The sequence below is a fragment of the Protopterus annectens genome, chromosome 6.part0, assembly GCF_019279795.1.
Source record: "Protopterus annectens isolate FY-2018-M chromosome 6.part0, PAN1.0, whole genome shotgun sequence".
In the NCBI taxonomy this organism is placed as follows: domain Eukaryota; kingdom Metazoa; phylum Chordata; order Ceratodontiformes; family Protopteridae; genus Protopterus; species Protopterus annectens.
Window position 1 is genome coordinate 88,421,711 of NC_056737.1, and position 16,527 is coordinate 88,438,237.

A 16,527-nucleotide genomic window follows, 5' to 3' on the forward strand; every position below is an offset into this window, starting at 1 on the left:
AGCTCTTGGGGGTCATATCCCAGAAAGCCTGGCCCTCCCTGGACACAGTGGAGCCTGTCCCGCAAAGGCAAAACAAATTTATGACTGCTCCAGAAGATGAGTCCTTTCTTTCTAAGGGAGTTCATGTTGATGCTATGGTGGTAGCAGTGGCCTTGAAAAAGGAGTTGGCTGAGACATCTTCTAATATCCATCCTCTTAATAAGGAGTCCAGGACGATGGATAGGTATGGAAAGCATACCTTCTCTTCAGTGGCATTTACCTTAAGATCGCTGAATTACCTGTCCCATTTTACTAGACTTCAAAGGGATCTCCTGAAAGAGTTGAGAGACGCCCTTCAGGGTTCAGTAGCTTCGGGATCCACTGACAAGGTTTCTGCACAGCTCTCCACCCTTACATCTATAGCTAACTCCTCCATGAGGGTGAATTCCTATGCAGCGGACAGAACGAGTAGGGCAGCCGCAGCAGGAATTTCTCTTAGGAAACATTCCTGGATGTGTCTATGTAACTTCACGGAATACTTTAAGTCTTCCTTCACCAACATCCCCTTTGATGGTTCAACTCTTTTTGGACCACAGTTAAGAGACTTTGACCAGGTGTGAGCAGGAAGGGAAAACCTTATCTGCTATCGGAATCCATTTCTCCCTGCCTTCTAGACCCTATCCCAAGGGTCAAACAGGAGGGAAAATGTGGTTCTGTAAATCCCAAAAAGGTTTGCCAAAGGCACAAGATCAACCCTCCCCTAGAGGCAGAGGGGGAGAATATAATGGAAGACGCCGCCCTCGCAACAGAGGAAGTCAGCAACATCAGGGAGATAGAAATACTTTCTTTGATCGTCCCTTCCATCACCCCTGAGGGGTTGCCCAACTGTCCATCTTTGGAGGCAGTCTGAGGTAGTCTTTCACTGTACCCTAGATCGGTGAGTTCAAACCATAATATCCAGAGTTTACCTTATTCCCTTTGTTTCCAATCCTCCAGTAAACTGGTCTGTACCAGACATACCACCCATTCAACTAGACCGTGCAGCATCAGAGGTTATCTCGTTGCTGCAAAAATGAGTCATCCAAGACGTCCCCACAGAGCAAATAGGATCCGGAACTTACAATTCTTTTTAGTTCCAAAAAAGACAGGGGACTGGAGATCAATTCTAGATCTCACCAAACTCAACAAGTCTGTAAAGAAATCGAAGTTCTGAATGATCACTCTGCAGTCAATATTTCCCTTTATCGGGAAAGACAATTGGATGCACTCAGTAGATCTTCAGGACGCATACTACCACATCAAAATGGACAGGCACTCTAGAGGACACCTATGCTTTCAGCTGGGAGCCAGTCATTTTCAATTTCTAACACTGTCCTTTGGCCTCACTACAGCCCCCAGAGTGTTCACCAAATGCATGGCAGTGGTAACGGCTCACCTGAGACATCAAGGATTCCAGGTGTTTCCGTACCTAGATGACTGGCTCCTCACTGCTACCACCAAGCACAAACTAATCAGAAAAAGGGATGAGACTCTATCCTTGTGCGCCAGATTAGGCATTATAATAAACCTAAAAAAATCATCCTTCTCTCCATCGCAGCACATTGTATTCTTAGGCTCAGAAATAGACTCAACCACCATGACAGCAAAACTGACACCAGAAAGGATAGAATCGTTACACAACCAAGTCAGATTCTTGCTGAAGAACGACAAAGTACAGGCCAGGATAGTCCTTCAAGTCCTAGGGAGTATGGCTTCCACCATTCTCTTAGTTCCCCTAGCCCGTCTGCACATGAAAATACTTCAGTGGCTACTATTTGCCCAGTGGTCACTGCAGGATCTCCCCCTGTCTCACCAAATACTCATCACAAACTCCTGCAAGAAGGATCTAATATGGTGGTTACATATGGATCAACTTCATCTAGGTCGCCCACTTGCTCCCCTTCAAGAAAATGCAGTCTTAACCACGGACACCTCCCAGATAGGGTGGGTGGGGGCATTATCTGGGAATGACTGTCCAAGGTACTTGGCAGGATCACGAGAACCACTTGCACATAAATGTTCTGGAGATGAGAGCAGTGCTGTATGCGTTGCAAGGACTTCACAGTTCTCTTCCCACTGGGACAATTGGGATTCAATCAGACAAAATGTCTGTAGTGTGGTACATAAACAAGCAAGGGGGAAGCAAATCCTACCTCCTATGTCAAGAGGCACTAAGAGTATGGAAATGGGGCGATGGACACAACGCTTTCTGGTAGCAACACACATCCCGGGGAACTCCAATGTGATAGCAGAAAAACTCAGTCAAGCAATTCTGATGCCTTATGAGTGGTGCCTGAATTCAGAAGTTGCAAAAGAGATTTTTTGCAAATGGGGCCAGCCTTGCTGCGACCTATTCACCACGTACATGAACACCAAATGCAGCAGCTACTTTACCCTAATTCCTCATCCGGGGATGTCACCCAGGGATGCTGTAGTCCACAATTGGCCTCCGGGACTCCTTGATGCTTTTCCACCCTTTCCTCTCATTCCAAATATAATTCAGAAAGCAAAACTGTTGAAGAATACCCTGATCCTCATTGCTCCTTACTGGCCTTGCCAAGTCTGGTTCTCCTTTCTGTGGCCCTATCTCTTGGAGGAGCCATGGATTCTGGAACCATCTCCAGACCTCCTGATTCATCAGCCAGGGCAGTTCCATCCTACTATCCAAACCCTGAAATTGACAGCATGGCTGCTTCAGTTCCACGAATAGCCAGGTGTGTTTCCTTTTCCCGTGCAGTCAGACACATTCTGATTTCTTCACAGAAACCTTCCATCAGGAAGTTATATTCCAGTAAATGGAAAAGGTTCTCCATTTGGGCAGCAAACCTAGGCATAGATCCCTCCTCAGCTCCTATAGAGTCTATCCTGTCCTTCCTGGCATCTATTTTTCATGAAGGAGCTGCAGCTGCTACTATTAGAGTTCAGTTAGCTGCCATCTCAAATTATCATTTGGGCTACATGGGAAATCCAATCATGTCCCACTCTTTATGCAAAACCTTTTTAAAAGGAGTCCTCCTTCTCAGACCTCCAATCAGGCAACCACCAGAGCCCTGGGACCTAAATCTAGTTCTTACATCTTTAATTTCTCCACCCTTTGAACCCTCTCCTTCATCGGAGCTGAAATTTTTATCTTGGAAGACATTGTTCTTAGTGGCTATAACATCTGCTAGGAGAGTTTCTGAATTGCAAGCCCTCACCATTTGACCTCCTTACATTGTTTTCCATAGGGATAAAATCTCAGAACTAATCCTTCCTTTCTTCCTAAGGTATGTTCAGAGCATAACTTCAACACAACTATCAAACTACCAGTTTTCTTCACAAATCATACTGATAAATCAGAATACAGACTACACCAATTGGATGTCCACAGAATTCTAAGGTTTTACCTGCACAGGACTAAAGAATTTCGAAACTCAGACCAATTATTTGTTTCCTTTTCAGACAAAAATAAAGGATTGCCTGTTTCTAAGGTCACCTTGACTAAATGGCTTTCAGACTGCATTTATTTTGCTTACAAGGCTGCTGGCAAACAATTACCAGCCAAAGTAAAAGGCCATTCAACCAGAGCAGTATCTACTTCATATGTCTTTAGATCTAACTCCCAATTTATTTATTTATTTTATTTTATTTTACATTTGTTGACCGGGAAAGTCCGACTGGATGCATGTCCATTTTCAGCGGAGGCCCGGGGAGAAAAGCTCCACAGAGTAAAAAATAAACATTAATTACATACAGATTCATACAGAAAATATACATTTACAGGGACAATATTTTAGATACATTTTTCAGCAGGGTGAATTAGATACAATTCAAAATGCAATAATATTTCTATAAGCTGTTACAGGATCCTTACAGTTATAGAATGCAGTAAAGCAGAGAGGAGCTTGATTTCTATAGAAACCAGAGGAGGTAGGATCTAAAGGACGTTGGTTGATAATTATTTGAGACTTTGAAAAGGAAGAGTAGGATCTAGTAGGTACAGAGGAGTGGGTATAATATGGGTCAAGGAGAGTTACAATTGATACCATTTGTGCAGCAGCTACTTGGGCAAGACCTCATACTTTTGTCACTCATTACAATTTGGATTTGCCTCCCAGGACAGGTCATCCTTTGGGTCCACTGTGCTGAAATGTTTCTTCGCTTGAGCCACCTGGGATAAAGGTGCTAGAGACGCTGTACCATCCACCAAGAATTACGGCGAGATAGGACTACATAACATAAAGAAGTTATGTACTTACCATAACGTTCCAAGGTTGTAGTCCATCTCGCCTACATTCTTGCGTCCCACCCTCCTTCCCCCTTCCTGTTCTCTGGAGGAACTGGTGGATTATCAGTTATGCTGTCTGACCTGGTTGTAGTTGTCTGTCCACCTGGCATGGATAGTAATACAGAGTATTCTGTTTGTATGGACATAGGTACATAATAGTCAGTAACTATCAATAACTATTTACTTTCTTGCAAACAAGGTGTGGGGAATTGCTGTGAGGCACCATGGGATAGGGGTTAGCCTCGAGCCAGTAAAAGCTTCCGAGCTTTAGTATCGGCAGTGTCGGAGCCAAGAATCTGCTCTGAACCTATCCAGCAAGAATGTAGGTGAGATGGGCTACAAACATGGAATGTTATGATAAGTACATAACTTCTTTTTTTCTGACTCTGAAAGAATGTTTTTAGCAGTTGAAATGCAGGGGCAGAAAATAACTTTTTTTCTGTAAAAGTTCAATATGCTACTGGTCGCATTGTCCCAATATCATTTGCTGAATTCGCACTTGAAAAATGTCAGGCCGTTTTAGAAATGTAACTTTTTATATGTAAGGGCTGAAAAAATAGACCAAAAGTATCACTGGGTATATAGCTTTTAAAAAATAAAACTGTTTTAGAACATTTACACCTGCTCACCTGTAAAGTTTGTAATAGCATGCAACATCTAAATCAACAATTCTGACTGTACTTCATACATGAAACTGTGGTTCATAAGAGTTATTTACAGTACTGATCAGATGTTTTTCAGTGCCAGGATCAAAATCCCCCATCAGCACATGTGGTGGTGTTGAGTAGAGATGGATGCTTGATTTTGGATCAGCAGTGTAGCAGTTGTTTTGTTGTATCCCTATGCTCTCTCAGGTTTTATATGTGTTCGCATTTCTCAGAAGAAGGTCACAAGCATTTGAAAAACATGGTCTCTAGTGTTTTACTTGTGGGTCTAATTTGTGGCAAGAGTTAGGCACATAATTAGGGGGGTGATTTTTTTGAATTTTGTGTATTTATGTAACACCAATATTATGTACAACAAAGTAATTTCAGTGATGTTAGTAAGTACAGTTGCCTTATGTTGTTGTTTGTCTTTCGGCTTTTTCCCGGTAAGGGGTCGCCACAGCGGAACTCCGGTCCGCTAATGATTGGCAGTAGATTTTTACGAAACGCCGAGGTGCCAGCTCGACGTCCATCCTTCAACGAAGGTACGCCCATTTACGCACGCATGTCTTTTGAACACTACCCAACCGCGGGGAGGACATGCAGACTCCACACAGAAGGCACTCCCAAGCCATGCCGAGAACCGAACGAGAGAACCTCTTGCTGTGAGGTAACAACGCTACCGCCATTACTTTACTACTAATTTTCTCTCAGGCCCTTTCTTAATTAAATTAGTATTTGTATAAGTACAGTTGCCTTATACAAATATTAATTTAATTAAGAAAGGGCCTGACAGAAAATTAGTAGTAAAGTAACAATAGCTCTTAGTTCCCTAAGAACATGTTTGCCTAGGAAGGTAGATAACAAGACCCACCACTTCAGTAATAGAATATGTTGTTGGATGGTAATATTTAATCAATTATTTCATTTATTATTTAAAGTAACTTTACTTCTTAGGACCATTTGAAACCTCTATCATTGTATTCATAGTAGTTATGTTTGTGGTGAATGATCAAATCTGGTTTTGGACGAACTAAATGTAATCCTTTTAGTTTAGAAAGAATACCTCATGTTTTTGTATCAGGCTAACTGTTCATTATATTCTAAAAAAAATGCTTAAATTACTGTTTTTCTCCAAAGTATGATCTTGGCTGGAAAAGTCCTGAAAAATCTTGCATATACCATTTGCTATTCTGAACACTTGTGTATTAACACCATTGCCAACTTTCTGTGTCTTAGACTGCCAAGACAGGACGCAGGGCCCATCGGCCACATGATGCTTTGCAGGAGGAATCGCAAACTGCTGGAAGAAATTCTGGAGACTCATCTGTAGAGGTAGATTATTTACATTCTGTTATGTGTCAGCTTTCTTTATATGCAATGGTGTGGCTGTTTGTATTGATTAGGAGATTAAGGTTTACAGCGGTGGAAATAGAAGTACTGTTATACTCGTGCCACTTAAAACAGATGAGTTTTCTTCACTAGGAGTGAAAAGGAAAGTAGAGAAGGCTTTATAAGGTGCGACTATGTAAAATGATGAATTGTTGAACTTTGGTGGCAAAGGTAGTGTTCACTGTTGTGCTACCATGGTGGCATGCTGCTGCTGAAGACGATGATTACTTTGGGTCTGAGAATAATGAATATTGTGAAATTTGATCAGTACTGAATATGCTATAGAAGACATCTGATCTTGTAAGTGTGTCTGATAGCCCTAGACCTCTTGGAAGACTTTTTGATAGCAGTACAACTTATGCTGGGTGATTGATAAGCTCTGACATTCTGTCACTGTTGTCTGTTTTACTTAGACACACACTTCAAAATGGTGGCTCATTCTTGAGCTTCTATAATCCAGAAGTGAACCAGGAATGTGAAACAAAAATCTAAAATCTTGTACAGTCTTGCCGCTGAAGACCAGTGAGGGAGAACCAGGTAACTGAAAGAGTTGTGTCTGTGAAGGGCCCTAGTAGTATTATAGGTATGCACTTTTGTTGACCAGGGAAATAAGCTAGATGCTTAGATGCATATTTTTAGACACACACAACTGATAAATGGAACATTTCAGCATTTCAGTAAGACAGACTGAGTAAAACACTGAACCTGCAGATGTGGTCTACCAGTCAGAGACGGACTTCTGCCAACAAAGGCTAAGGATTGCTTAATACATCTAGATACTATGTTGCTTTTTTGGATTTGGATTCCAGTAAATGAGAGAGATACTGAGGTTTTTGTTGAACATTGTACCCAGTGACCTGTGCTTGGTTAGCAACAGTGGTGTTTGCTAAAGCCAGAGTGGATGACGATGAGCATTCTTGTTCTGGTGGGAGGAAAAATACTGTTGTCCTATGCCTCAATCAATTTTTGGAAAGGAGGTAAAGTTTTGGGGTGGTCCTGGGATGTTTATTCTTCTCACCTAGCTGTGAAAATAGGCTTTAAACCTCGAGAATGGAAGACTGCACTGGTTATCCCACTTCACAAAGGTGAGCAATTATCCGACACCAGAAACTACAAACCTATTAGTCTGACTAGTGTAACATACAAAGCCATGGAATGAATTACCTTGGAAATGATCAACAAAGGCATAAGCAACCTTCAGACACTGTCCCAACCTATTTTGGCTTTGTCAGTGGAAGGTCATGCATACTAAATCTGGTGGACTTCTCTGAGAAGGTCACCAAGACAATAGATGAGAGGAATACAGTGCATACCGCCTATCTGGACTTGACTAAGGCATTTGATACAATACCCTACTGTGGTATAGTTGTCAAACTTACTGAACTGGGCATAAACCCCTATATAATATGCTGGATTGCCATCTGGCTCACAGACAAGACCCAAGAAGTCAGGACTGGTGATACCACCTCCACTAAGAGACCAGTCACCAGCAGGATACTTCAGGATTCCATGCTGGGATCACTCCTGTTTGGCTAAAGCCTAAAATCACGGGCCTTGGGCTGATCATGTTCACAGATGGCAGCACATTGGGAGCTATCATAGGTTCTCCCCATGATGTAAAATGCCTTATAGGAGGGTCTAATGCAGACAATTGACTGGTGCCATAGTCATGGATTAAAACTCAATGCCAAGAAATGTGTTATCGTTCCTTTTGGGAAACCTGCCACCCAGGCTAATTACTTAGTTGATAAGACACTCCTAAGAAATGACCTGGTAGTCAAGGATTTTGGAACATATGTAGATGGTAATCTGGTCTTTAACCAACAAATGGCCAAGGTAGTAAGAAAATCTTTCTATGTTGCCCAATGTATAAATAAGGGTATGACATCTAGGTCCAAGGAAGTCATAGTGCCACTTTATTTAGCCTGTATAGGATGCATCATTGAGTATAATACCACCTTTGACATGTACCTGTCCAGACATGAGCAACACTCTGAACACTCACAAAGATTCCTTACCAGGAGAATCCAGGTATAAACCCATTGTTCGGTATGGATTGCCTTAAAACCCTATATTTGTACTCAGTCTATGGGTTACAGAGAAGCAGTCTATGCCTGGCATATAAGGCAGCTTTGGATCCAACTCTGATGGAACTTTTGCACATTCATAAAATGAACAGCATCAGAGGCAAGGATATAAATCTTGCTTGTGACATAAATAAGACATGTCGATGAGACAGATACATGTTGCAGCAGATCTCCATGCTCTGGAATAGGCTCCCCATCCATGTGAAGCAAAGTACATCCCTAACCCTATTTAAGTATAACCTCAACAAATGGATGGGAAATCAGAAAGTCAGCCTGGGTCTAGCCCAAATTTCTCTGATAATTTTGGCATTACTGTCTTCTTCCGTCTAGCATACCCCCCCACAAACATACACATAACCTCTAGAAATTTTTCTTAGATACCCCTTTCCTAATAGGCACCCATGATACATATCGACACAGTTGGATTGGGTTGTATGGCTAGGCTTCTAAATGGCCTGGTGGTCGTTAGCCTAGTATGTATCTCTGAACCTATAAATGCTGCCTAGTATGTATCTCTGAACCTATAAATGCTGTAGTCTCCATCAGTACTTGGATCAATACCGGAAAATGAATCTGTGGATGGGCAACAAAAAATTTACTTCAGGACTGCCCCTTTACAGTAGTAAATGGATAGAGGCAGCTCCTAAATGCTTTATGCCATGCATGGGTCCAATCAATTTATCCATGTATGATCCAAGTTATTCTCATTAAGGGTAGTATATAATTATCAGGTCTACCTGACTTTATCAAAATTCCACTTCATCGAATCTCAGTTCATCGATACTCAGAATAATGAGATCGCACTTCATCGAAGCAGCAGAACAAGAAGAATTTTCCCACAGTAAATAACTTGTGTGAGACTGTGAACTTTGCCTTGTTCCCATCTGTAGTGAGATCACCAGGGTGGTATCTTTATTTAGGGGGGTTGTGTGTAGCGCAGCACCCACATTGGGGTGTGTATGGGGGTTGTAGCCCCCCATGTGGGTTGGTTAGGGATGGTGCGGTTTAGGTTTTTTTTCTTTTTTTGGGTAACTGGTTACTTACCATGGGAAAATTTTCCATGTTCCGCTGCTTCAGTGAAGTGCGGTTTCAATATTTTGAGTGTTGATGTACTGAGAGTCGATGAAGTGGGACTTCGACAAACTGAAGTAAATCCAATTATCAACCACAGGATCGGCAAGGCCAAGCTCAAACCAAATTGGATTGGTTGATTTGAGCACAAAAAGGGAAACTGGATAGACTTAAAATGTCCCACAAGGGCAGCTAGCCTAATATTTAACATATAATTCTGTAATGGATGCATAGAAACTTGCACATGCATGAGGTGTCAAAGTGGCCCTTATGGTTATGTGGGTTACATATCCCCCACCCAAAAGGAGGGGCTGTGACTTAGAAGAAAAATACTGCTGCTGGAGATGAGAGCACAAGCAACTCCTTTGGCTGCCTGGATGACAGCTACTTCTGAGATGGGGGAGACTTGATAGTCTTGCAGACATGGGAACACAATGCATACAAAAAAAAGATGATCCTGTATTTGTATTTGCCAACAGTATGTTCCTCTCCCCAAGACTTAATTGTATTGTCCAAGCTCTTTTCAAAAACTGTATTTCAAGTAATACTTAACTATCTTAACTACTTTTTATTTATATTTGGATCAAATGCAAATGTCTCTGTAGCATCACACTTCAACTTCAGAGCATTTACACCATATTTAATTACGTTGCCACATAAGATCATCAGAATCTGTCAATACGTTTGCCTGTTTTCTTTCTAAAGCACTTCAGTAAGGGAGAGAACATTCTTCATACCTTGGATATCCATAAGCAGCTCAGATTTTACATCCACAGAACAAATCCCTTTAGAAAAGATGACCAGCTTTTTGTTTTCTTTACCTGTAAAAGATTGGGATTAAAGGTTACTAAAATAACCCTTTCCAGATGGCTAACTGATTGTGAATCTTTTGTATATCATTCACAAAATAAGTCTCTTCCAAGCAAATCAAATGCACATTTTAGTAGGCTGTTTACTACTTCAGCAGCTTTTTTTAGGCATTCCTCCTTGAATGAAATATGCACCAAAGCAGCTTGATTTATCTTTCACATTTTTTTTCAAGCATTACAAGTAAGACTTGTCCAAATCTTGAACATCATTTGAGACACAATTGTAAAAGGTATCCTGTTATGATGACACCCTAATGTTATGGTGTCTTGGGATTCTGACCCAACAGTTGCATTGGACTGACAGTATTATAAGGATATGGAAGTATGTACTTGAGCATCATGCTAATCCTTTTCATTCTAGTCCGTCCGGTATGATATCCCTCCCTCTTTCCCCCTTCCAGATTATATTGTGAACCTGACAGATCTTAAGAAAGTTCTTTTGCCATTATCTTCTCCAGAGGCCCAAATTTGTCTGTAGATATCCAGCAGATCTGATCTGTGGAGGGAAGAGCTCAGGAGTGTTAATGAGGAAAAATTATTAAAGGAGCTATATCATTGCAGAAAAAAAAGATCTGACAAGGGACGTCAGACTTAAGAATTGCATCAGATGGAATAAGATGAACAGCATCCAGTGTTATGGTAAGTACATAACTTTTGTTTATGTGGTGTGTGTGTGTGTGTGTGTGTGTGTGTGTGTGTGTGTGTGTGTGTGTGTGTGTGTGTGTGTGTGTGTGTGTGTGTGTGTGTTGTATAGTGATACTGTGGTACTGTTAGGGAAAGAGTTTTTCTTATGGCACTGTGTAGGTCTAGGGGAAGGGACAAGGTTGACACGAGTAAAATGGCACATTACCTTATGAATATTATCAGTATTCAGGCAAACTGTGTCTAAATGTATTTTTTTTGGAGTTTTTAATGATTAAAAAAGGAAAACACTTGCTTTCGTGTTTTCAATCATTGTATGGTCAGGATTTTTGTTTGTGTTATTTGTTAATGGTTGATGTTTCTTTTTGATGATGTGTGCTTTCATAGTTAGAAACATCAAAAATAACATTTGTAATCGTGTGTGTGTGTGTGTGTGTGTGTGTGTGTGTGTGTGTGTGTGTGTATGTATATATATATATATATATATATATATATATATATATATATATATATATATATGGTTATGTGTGTATACATGGAGATATAGCACCTCGTTGAAGATGGCTTTGATTCTAATAAATAATAGTAGGTACTAATGACTGAATGTTCTTTTGACTGAAAAACTGTTTCATCAAAAACTGTAGATGTTTATTGAATGTATTTCTGGTGCCATTTTTGATCATGGGAGTTGTTACGGACATAATTTTGATGATTTTATGTGGATCAGTAATGACCACTACCATGCTTTACCCCAGAATTTGTAGATGATTGTGTTTGCTTGCCAGTCTTTTGATTTACTTGGTGATTTTTTTTTTTCTTATTTCAATGGATGTGCGACCATGGTGTTAGAATATATAATTAAGGGGATTTGGCCCTGCAAAAAAGCTTTTTATGGTTTGTATGCTGTATAGGATGTTTTCAGTGCAATGGCTTTTCAGTCCAAAGTACATCCAGTCATTAGTACCTAGTGTTGTTTTCTTTCAGAGCTACCTTCGACAATGCGCACACACACACACACACACACACACACACACACACACACACACACACACACACACACTTGTATATGTGCATACCCACACACACTCACATGTATTTGTATGTGTGTGTGCCCCTTTTGGACTCTCCAGACTGCCCCTGTATTTGCTAGGCCTTTGTTGTGTTTCAGTTCTTGTTTGGTTTCCCTCTCCTTTGTCCTCAGTCCCTCTTAGTGGAGAAAAGTTTTGTCTGACCTTGATTTTCCACTGGGCTTATTTATTGTATTCTCCAGGATTCTACATGTCTGGGCTTCTATGCACAAACCTTTGAGGATTTCTTAGGGTACCTTTGAGTGACTTTGACTTTCTTGACTGGAACCTTTATGTTGGTGGTCCCCTTCACATTTCTTCATATTAACGAAGATGGAGTCTGGCAGTTGATGCAGAAAGTTAGGACTGTGAACTGTAGTTCCTGTGGTACAAGGTTTGATTCCCTCAGCTTACATTTGCTTACTGTGTGACCATGAGCAAATCACTTAACCAGACATTGCTCCTGGGTCACCCCTGAAAGGGACTGTGTGTGCTCAGTGGGCCTACCAGGTTAACAAATGGGCATTATTATTTTTATTATTATTACTTTTTGATCCAACACTCTCTCAAATAGCAATATAATCATTAATACTGCATGGTCTTGCAACTATTATGGTGACTGCATTTCTTTATCTTGTCAAAGTGTAGCACACTGTTTACTACTATTTCATGCTGTTGTTTCCATCTCATTTTTGTAAATGTTGTAATTAATGGTATAGTTTAGATTACCATATCAAACTGTGCCAGTTTTGTAAATTTTGTTAATTACTGCTATAGTTTAAATTACCACACAGGATGTACAGTGTACATTGTAAATGGTATTAATGTTTGTCACTTTGTCTGTTCAGTTGTTTGTCTTTCGGCTTTTTCCCGATAAGGGGTCGCCACAGCGGAACTCCAGTCCGCTAATGATTGGCATTAGATTTTTACTAAACGCCGAGGTGCCAGCTTGACGCCCGACCTTCAATGAAGACACGCCCATTTACACACGCATGTCTTTCGAATGCTACCCAACCACGGGGAGGACATGCAGACTACTCCACACAGAAGGCACTCCCAAGCCACGCTGAGAATCGAACGGGAGAACCTCTTGCTGTGAGGTAATAACGCTACCGCCATACCACCGCGGTCTGTTCAGTATGTTTTAATTTGTCTCAACTGTATGCAAGGATTTTTTCTCCCCGAGCCTCTACTGAAAATGGGCCTTGTGTCCTGTCGGACATTACCTGGTTAACAAATGAAATAAATAACTAAATAAATAAATATTACTATTATTTTTGATCACATCTTTTTGCACAGGAAAGAATTTTTATTTGGGAGCATTGTCCTTTTTACACAGGTCTAACATCCGGCTACTTATGGGCTTGCCATTTTATTATCGCCTTTTTTTCTTTGGGTCAAATTCTTGTTCCATTTCCCATAGTCCAACTGTCAGGGCAGTCATTCTTTTCCAGAGGACTCAGAGCTAGTCCAGGCCCCTGGCTTTACCATTACTATTTAGCCTGTTCCCTTAATGTTTTAGGAATATGGCTCCAATAGATTTGTAATTTGTTTTTTCCCTGGATGAACTGTTGTATTTGCTGTGTCTATATCTGAACTGACTTTTCTGTCTTTATGGGTTCTAGATCTAGTTCATTTCTTTTTCAGTCTTAGTCATTGTCTAGTCTCTGCCTTTCAAATCCCAGAGAACATGGCTGTATGATCTTCGGAGATATTTGCTTCTTATCTTTTTATGGACATTTTCTTAGCCTGTTTCTATATCTTGAAATTTGATGTTTCCCTCCAAGATTATTCCAACCTTTTGACTAGACATCACTTATGTTCTTTCCTCCATGCTCTTGTTTCTCTTTGTAAGGTCTCTTTCCATGGCCAGATTTGGAGTTTGATGTCAGAAAGCTTTCTCAGAGTGGTTATATGTGGTCTCCTGGTCTGTTCCTGCTCAGCCTGCCAGAGATTTTCTGTCCTTTGCCCTTCGCGAGTTTGGCCTTTGGAACTTTCCTGGGTTCTTTGATCCAGGTTTTTGGTCTTCCAGGACTTCATGTGGTTATTTTCTGACGAGTTTTGTTCTATTTGTTATCTTCCTCCAGCAGAGTCATTCGTTCTCCTTGCCAGGGTACCCTGTTATGACTGGCTGATTTTCCTTTCCCTGGGTTAGACCTTGCAATGCCTGTGGTGACTTTGTGTTTGTCATATCATTTGACAGTCAGTTGGTTAGTCTCTCTATGTGGTTTCAGATTCCTCTTAGTTTCAAGATACTCTGTTGTGGTCTTTGGACTTCGCCTTTTTTGCATTCTAGGTAGCCTTTGTCTTTTGGGGCATTGTTCCACTTTGGCTCATTCATGTGTTTTTTTCTGATCCCAGTTTATTGAGGACCCATTAGGTTGAAGGTTGATGCCAATCTATCCCTGCTGATGGTGGCATAATTTCATGGAGAATTAGCAATTTAAAATTTGTCTTTCGAAATTTTCTTTTAAGTGCCCATGCCTCTGGTCAGACCCCTGTCACTGTGCTGAAGTTGATCTTTTCTGTTCAGTGCTGTACTCCAAACAAATTCAGATAAATAAATTAAATAAATTGTTTGCCTAGTAAGTTTTCTTTTGAAGACTTGCTGCTCACTTGTTTGATTGGGCACTGTTATTGCATCTTCCAGTGAAGTTCTAAGGACTTACAAATAGGCTAAATCTGGATTTTAGTGAAAGGATTTGTCGGTGTTGTCTAATCATCCCTTTTTTCCTATAGTTGTTTTTATTTCCCTCTTCCCTATTGGCCATTGGTAGATACCCTTCACTACCCATGGTCTGCTAAGAGGTTTTCCTTAGTGACAATCTTTCTGTTTGCTGTCTTTGGGACGTTGCCTTCCTTATTAGCTTTCCTCATACCTTTTTGTTTAAGGGTGAATTGTAGCCAGGTCTTGCTACTAGGTCAGTCTTTACTCTAGTTTTATGTTTTTGAATTTAGTTCAAATCTTGGCTGTGTTCATGGAGAATGTATTGGTCAGTTATTTCTATCTGGGGTCTTCTGGAAATGCTACCTTATTTGCATTCCTGTTGGGCTACCCAGCTGATGTTTTTTTTTTTGGGGGGGTGGGGGCAGCCTCTTTCCTACTGGTAGAGGAAGATGGGCCATATCTTAATATATACAAAAGTTATGTACTTAACATAATAGTAGATGTGTAGAACAGTGGTCCATCTTCCTCTGTGACCCCTTCCTCCTTTCCTCTTACTTTGGGTGTAGAGTTGGATTTCCTCCTGTTAGTTGTGTGCTGTCTTGCATTGTACTTGCACATTACTTGAGCTAGTGGAGTTCTGGAGAGTGGTCTTTCTTTGCATAGGATTGTCTTTAAAGGGGGAGTAGTCTGATGGCATGGGGAAGTTTTATGTGCTGAGCTGCCCGAGTCCTGCCAACCTTGACAAATGTCAATATAGTAAGTACGTAGCTTCGGTTTCTGTTTGTAAGTAAGGTAATTCATTCAGAAAGAAGACGACGAATGTTTGAGAATAAAGTAAGTAACTACCGGGTAACAGTAAGCAAGATATGGAGGGAGAAGGATGCTAGAATTCAGCATAGCTGAGAAGTAAGGAGCCATATTATTCGGTTTAATGTATAGACCAGCAAATTTATTTTAATATTTAGTAAAAGGAGGAGAAAGAGCTGTGTGCATCATTAGGATTTATATATCTGTGTTAGAAATGAGTTGTAGGTAGACATCAGCTTTTGGCTCAAACCATAGCTGCTAGAGGAACTTGCTCGTGTTTCCTAATTCTTTTTTTTTGGGAGGGGGGCTGTATTAAATTGTCATCCTAATTAGCTTTTCACTGGGTTGTTTGGTTGTCTTAGGCCTTGTGTGTGAGTATTCTGTATAAATCTGATATCTAATTGTAGGCCTTGTCTATCACCAGTCTGTCTGGATTTCGTAGTGTTAATCTTTGTCTCTCAACAATCTATCTAAATTTGGTAGGGTGTCCTGATGCATGCATTGCGATATTGCGATATTTTTCTGTTTTGAGGATAATTGATGTCATATGAGAAAAACACCAGCAAGTGCTCTCCTGACTCTGAAACAGTCCCCAAAGATATGTGCATTACTTGTTTGAACAGCATGCACAGTATTTTAAAAAAAACTGTGTTTCACTATATTACATTTAATAACAAGACTCTAGCCCAGAAAGTCTTAACTCTTACAGCTGTATTCGAATATGAATAGTTTCATAACATTTTCTCTATTACTGGTGATATCCCTCATTTAGTTACTGTTTCTAAAATGTTAGAAAATCCGTGTTCTAGACTTGGAGAGAAACTTTGGGAACATCTCCTAAAAAATGTAAAACATTGAAACAGCCTCACATAAGCCTTCCAAGGGACAGACCACCAATTTTCTTGGATCTGTTTGTCCAACTTATACCACTAACTCACTGGACACTAGAGTTAATGGTAAGCCACCCAGTCTCCAGGGTGAAATCCCTGAAGTTT

General features: G+C 40.6%; 1 protein-coding gene across 1 annotated transcript in view; it reads left to right on the plus strand.

Annotated features, from left to right (window-relative positions):
• IFT43 (intraflagellar transport 43) overlaps positions 1–16,527 on the plus strand; it is a 2,700,032-nt gene that overhangs the window by 281,464 nt on the left and 2,402,041 nt on the right. The window contains exon 3 of the mRNA XM_044073868.1: positions 6,169–6,264. Coding sequence (XP_043929803.1) covers positions 6,169–6,264 — 96 coding nt within the window. The remainder of the gene's footprint in view (positions 1–6,168; positions 6,265–16,527) is intronic.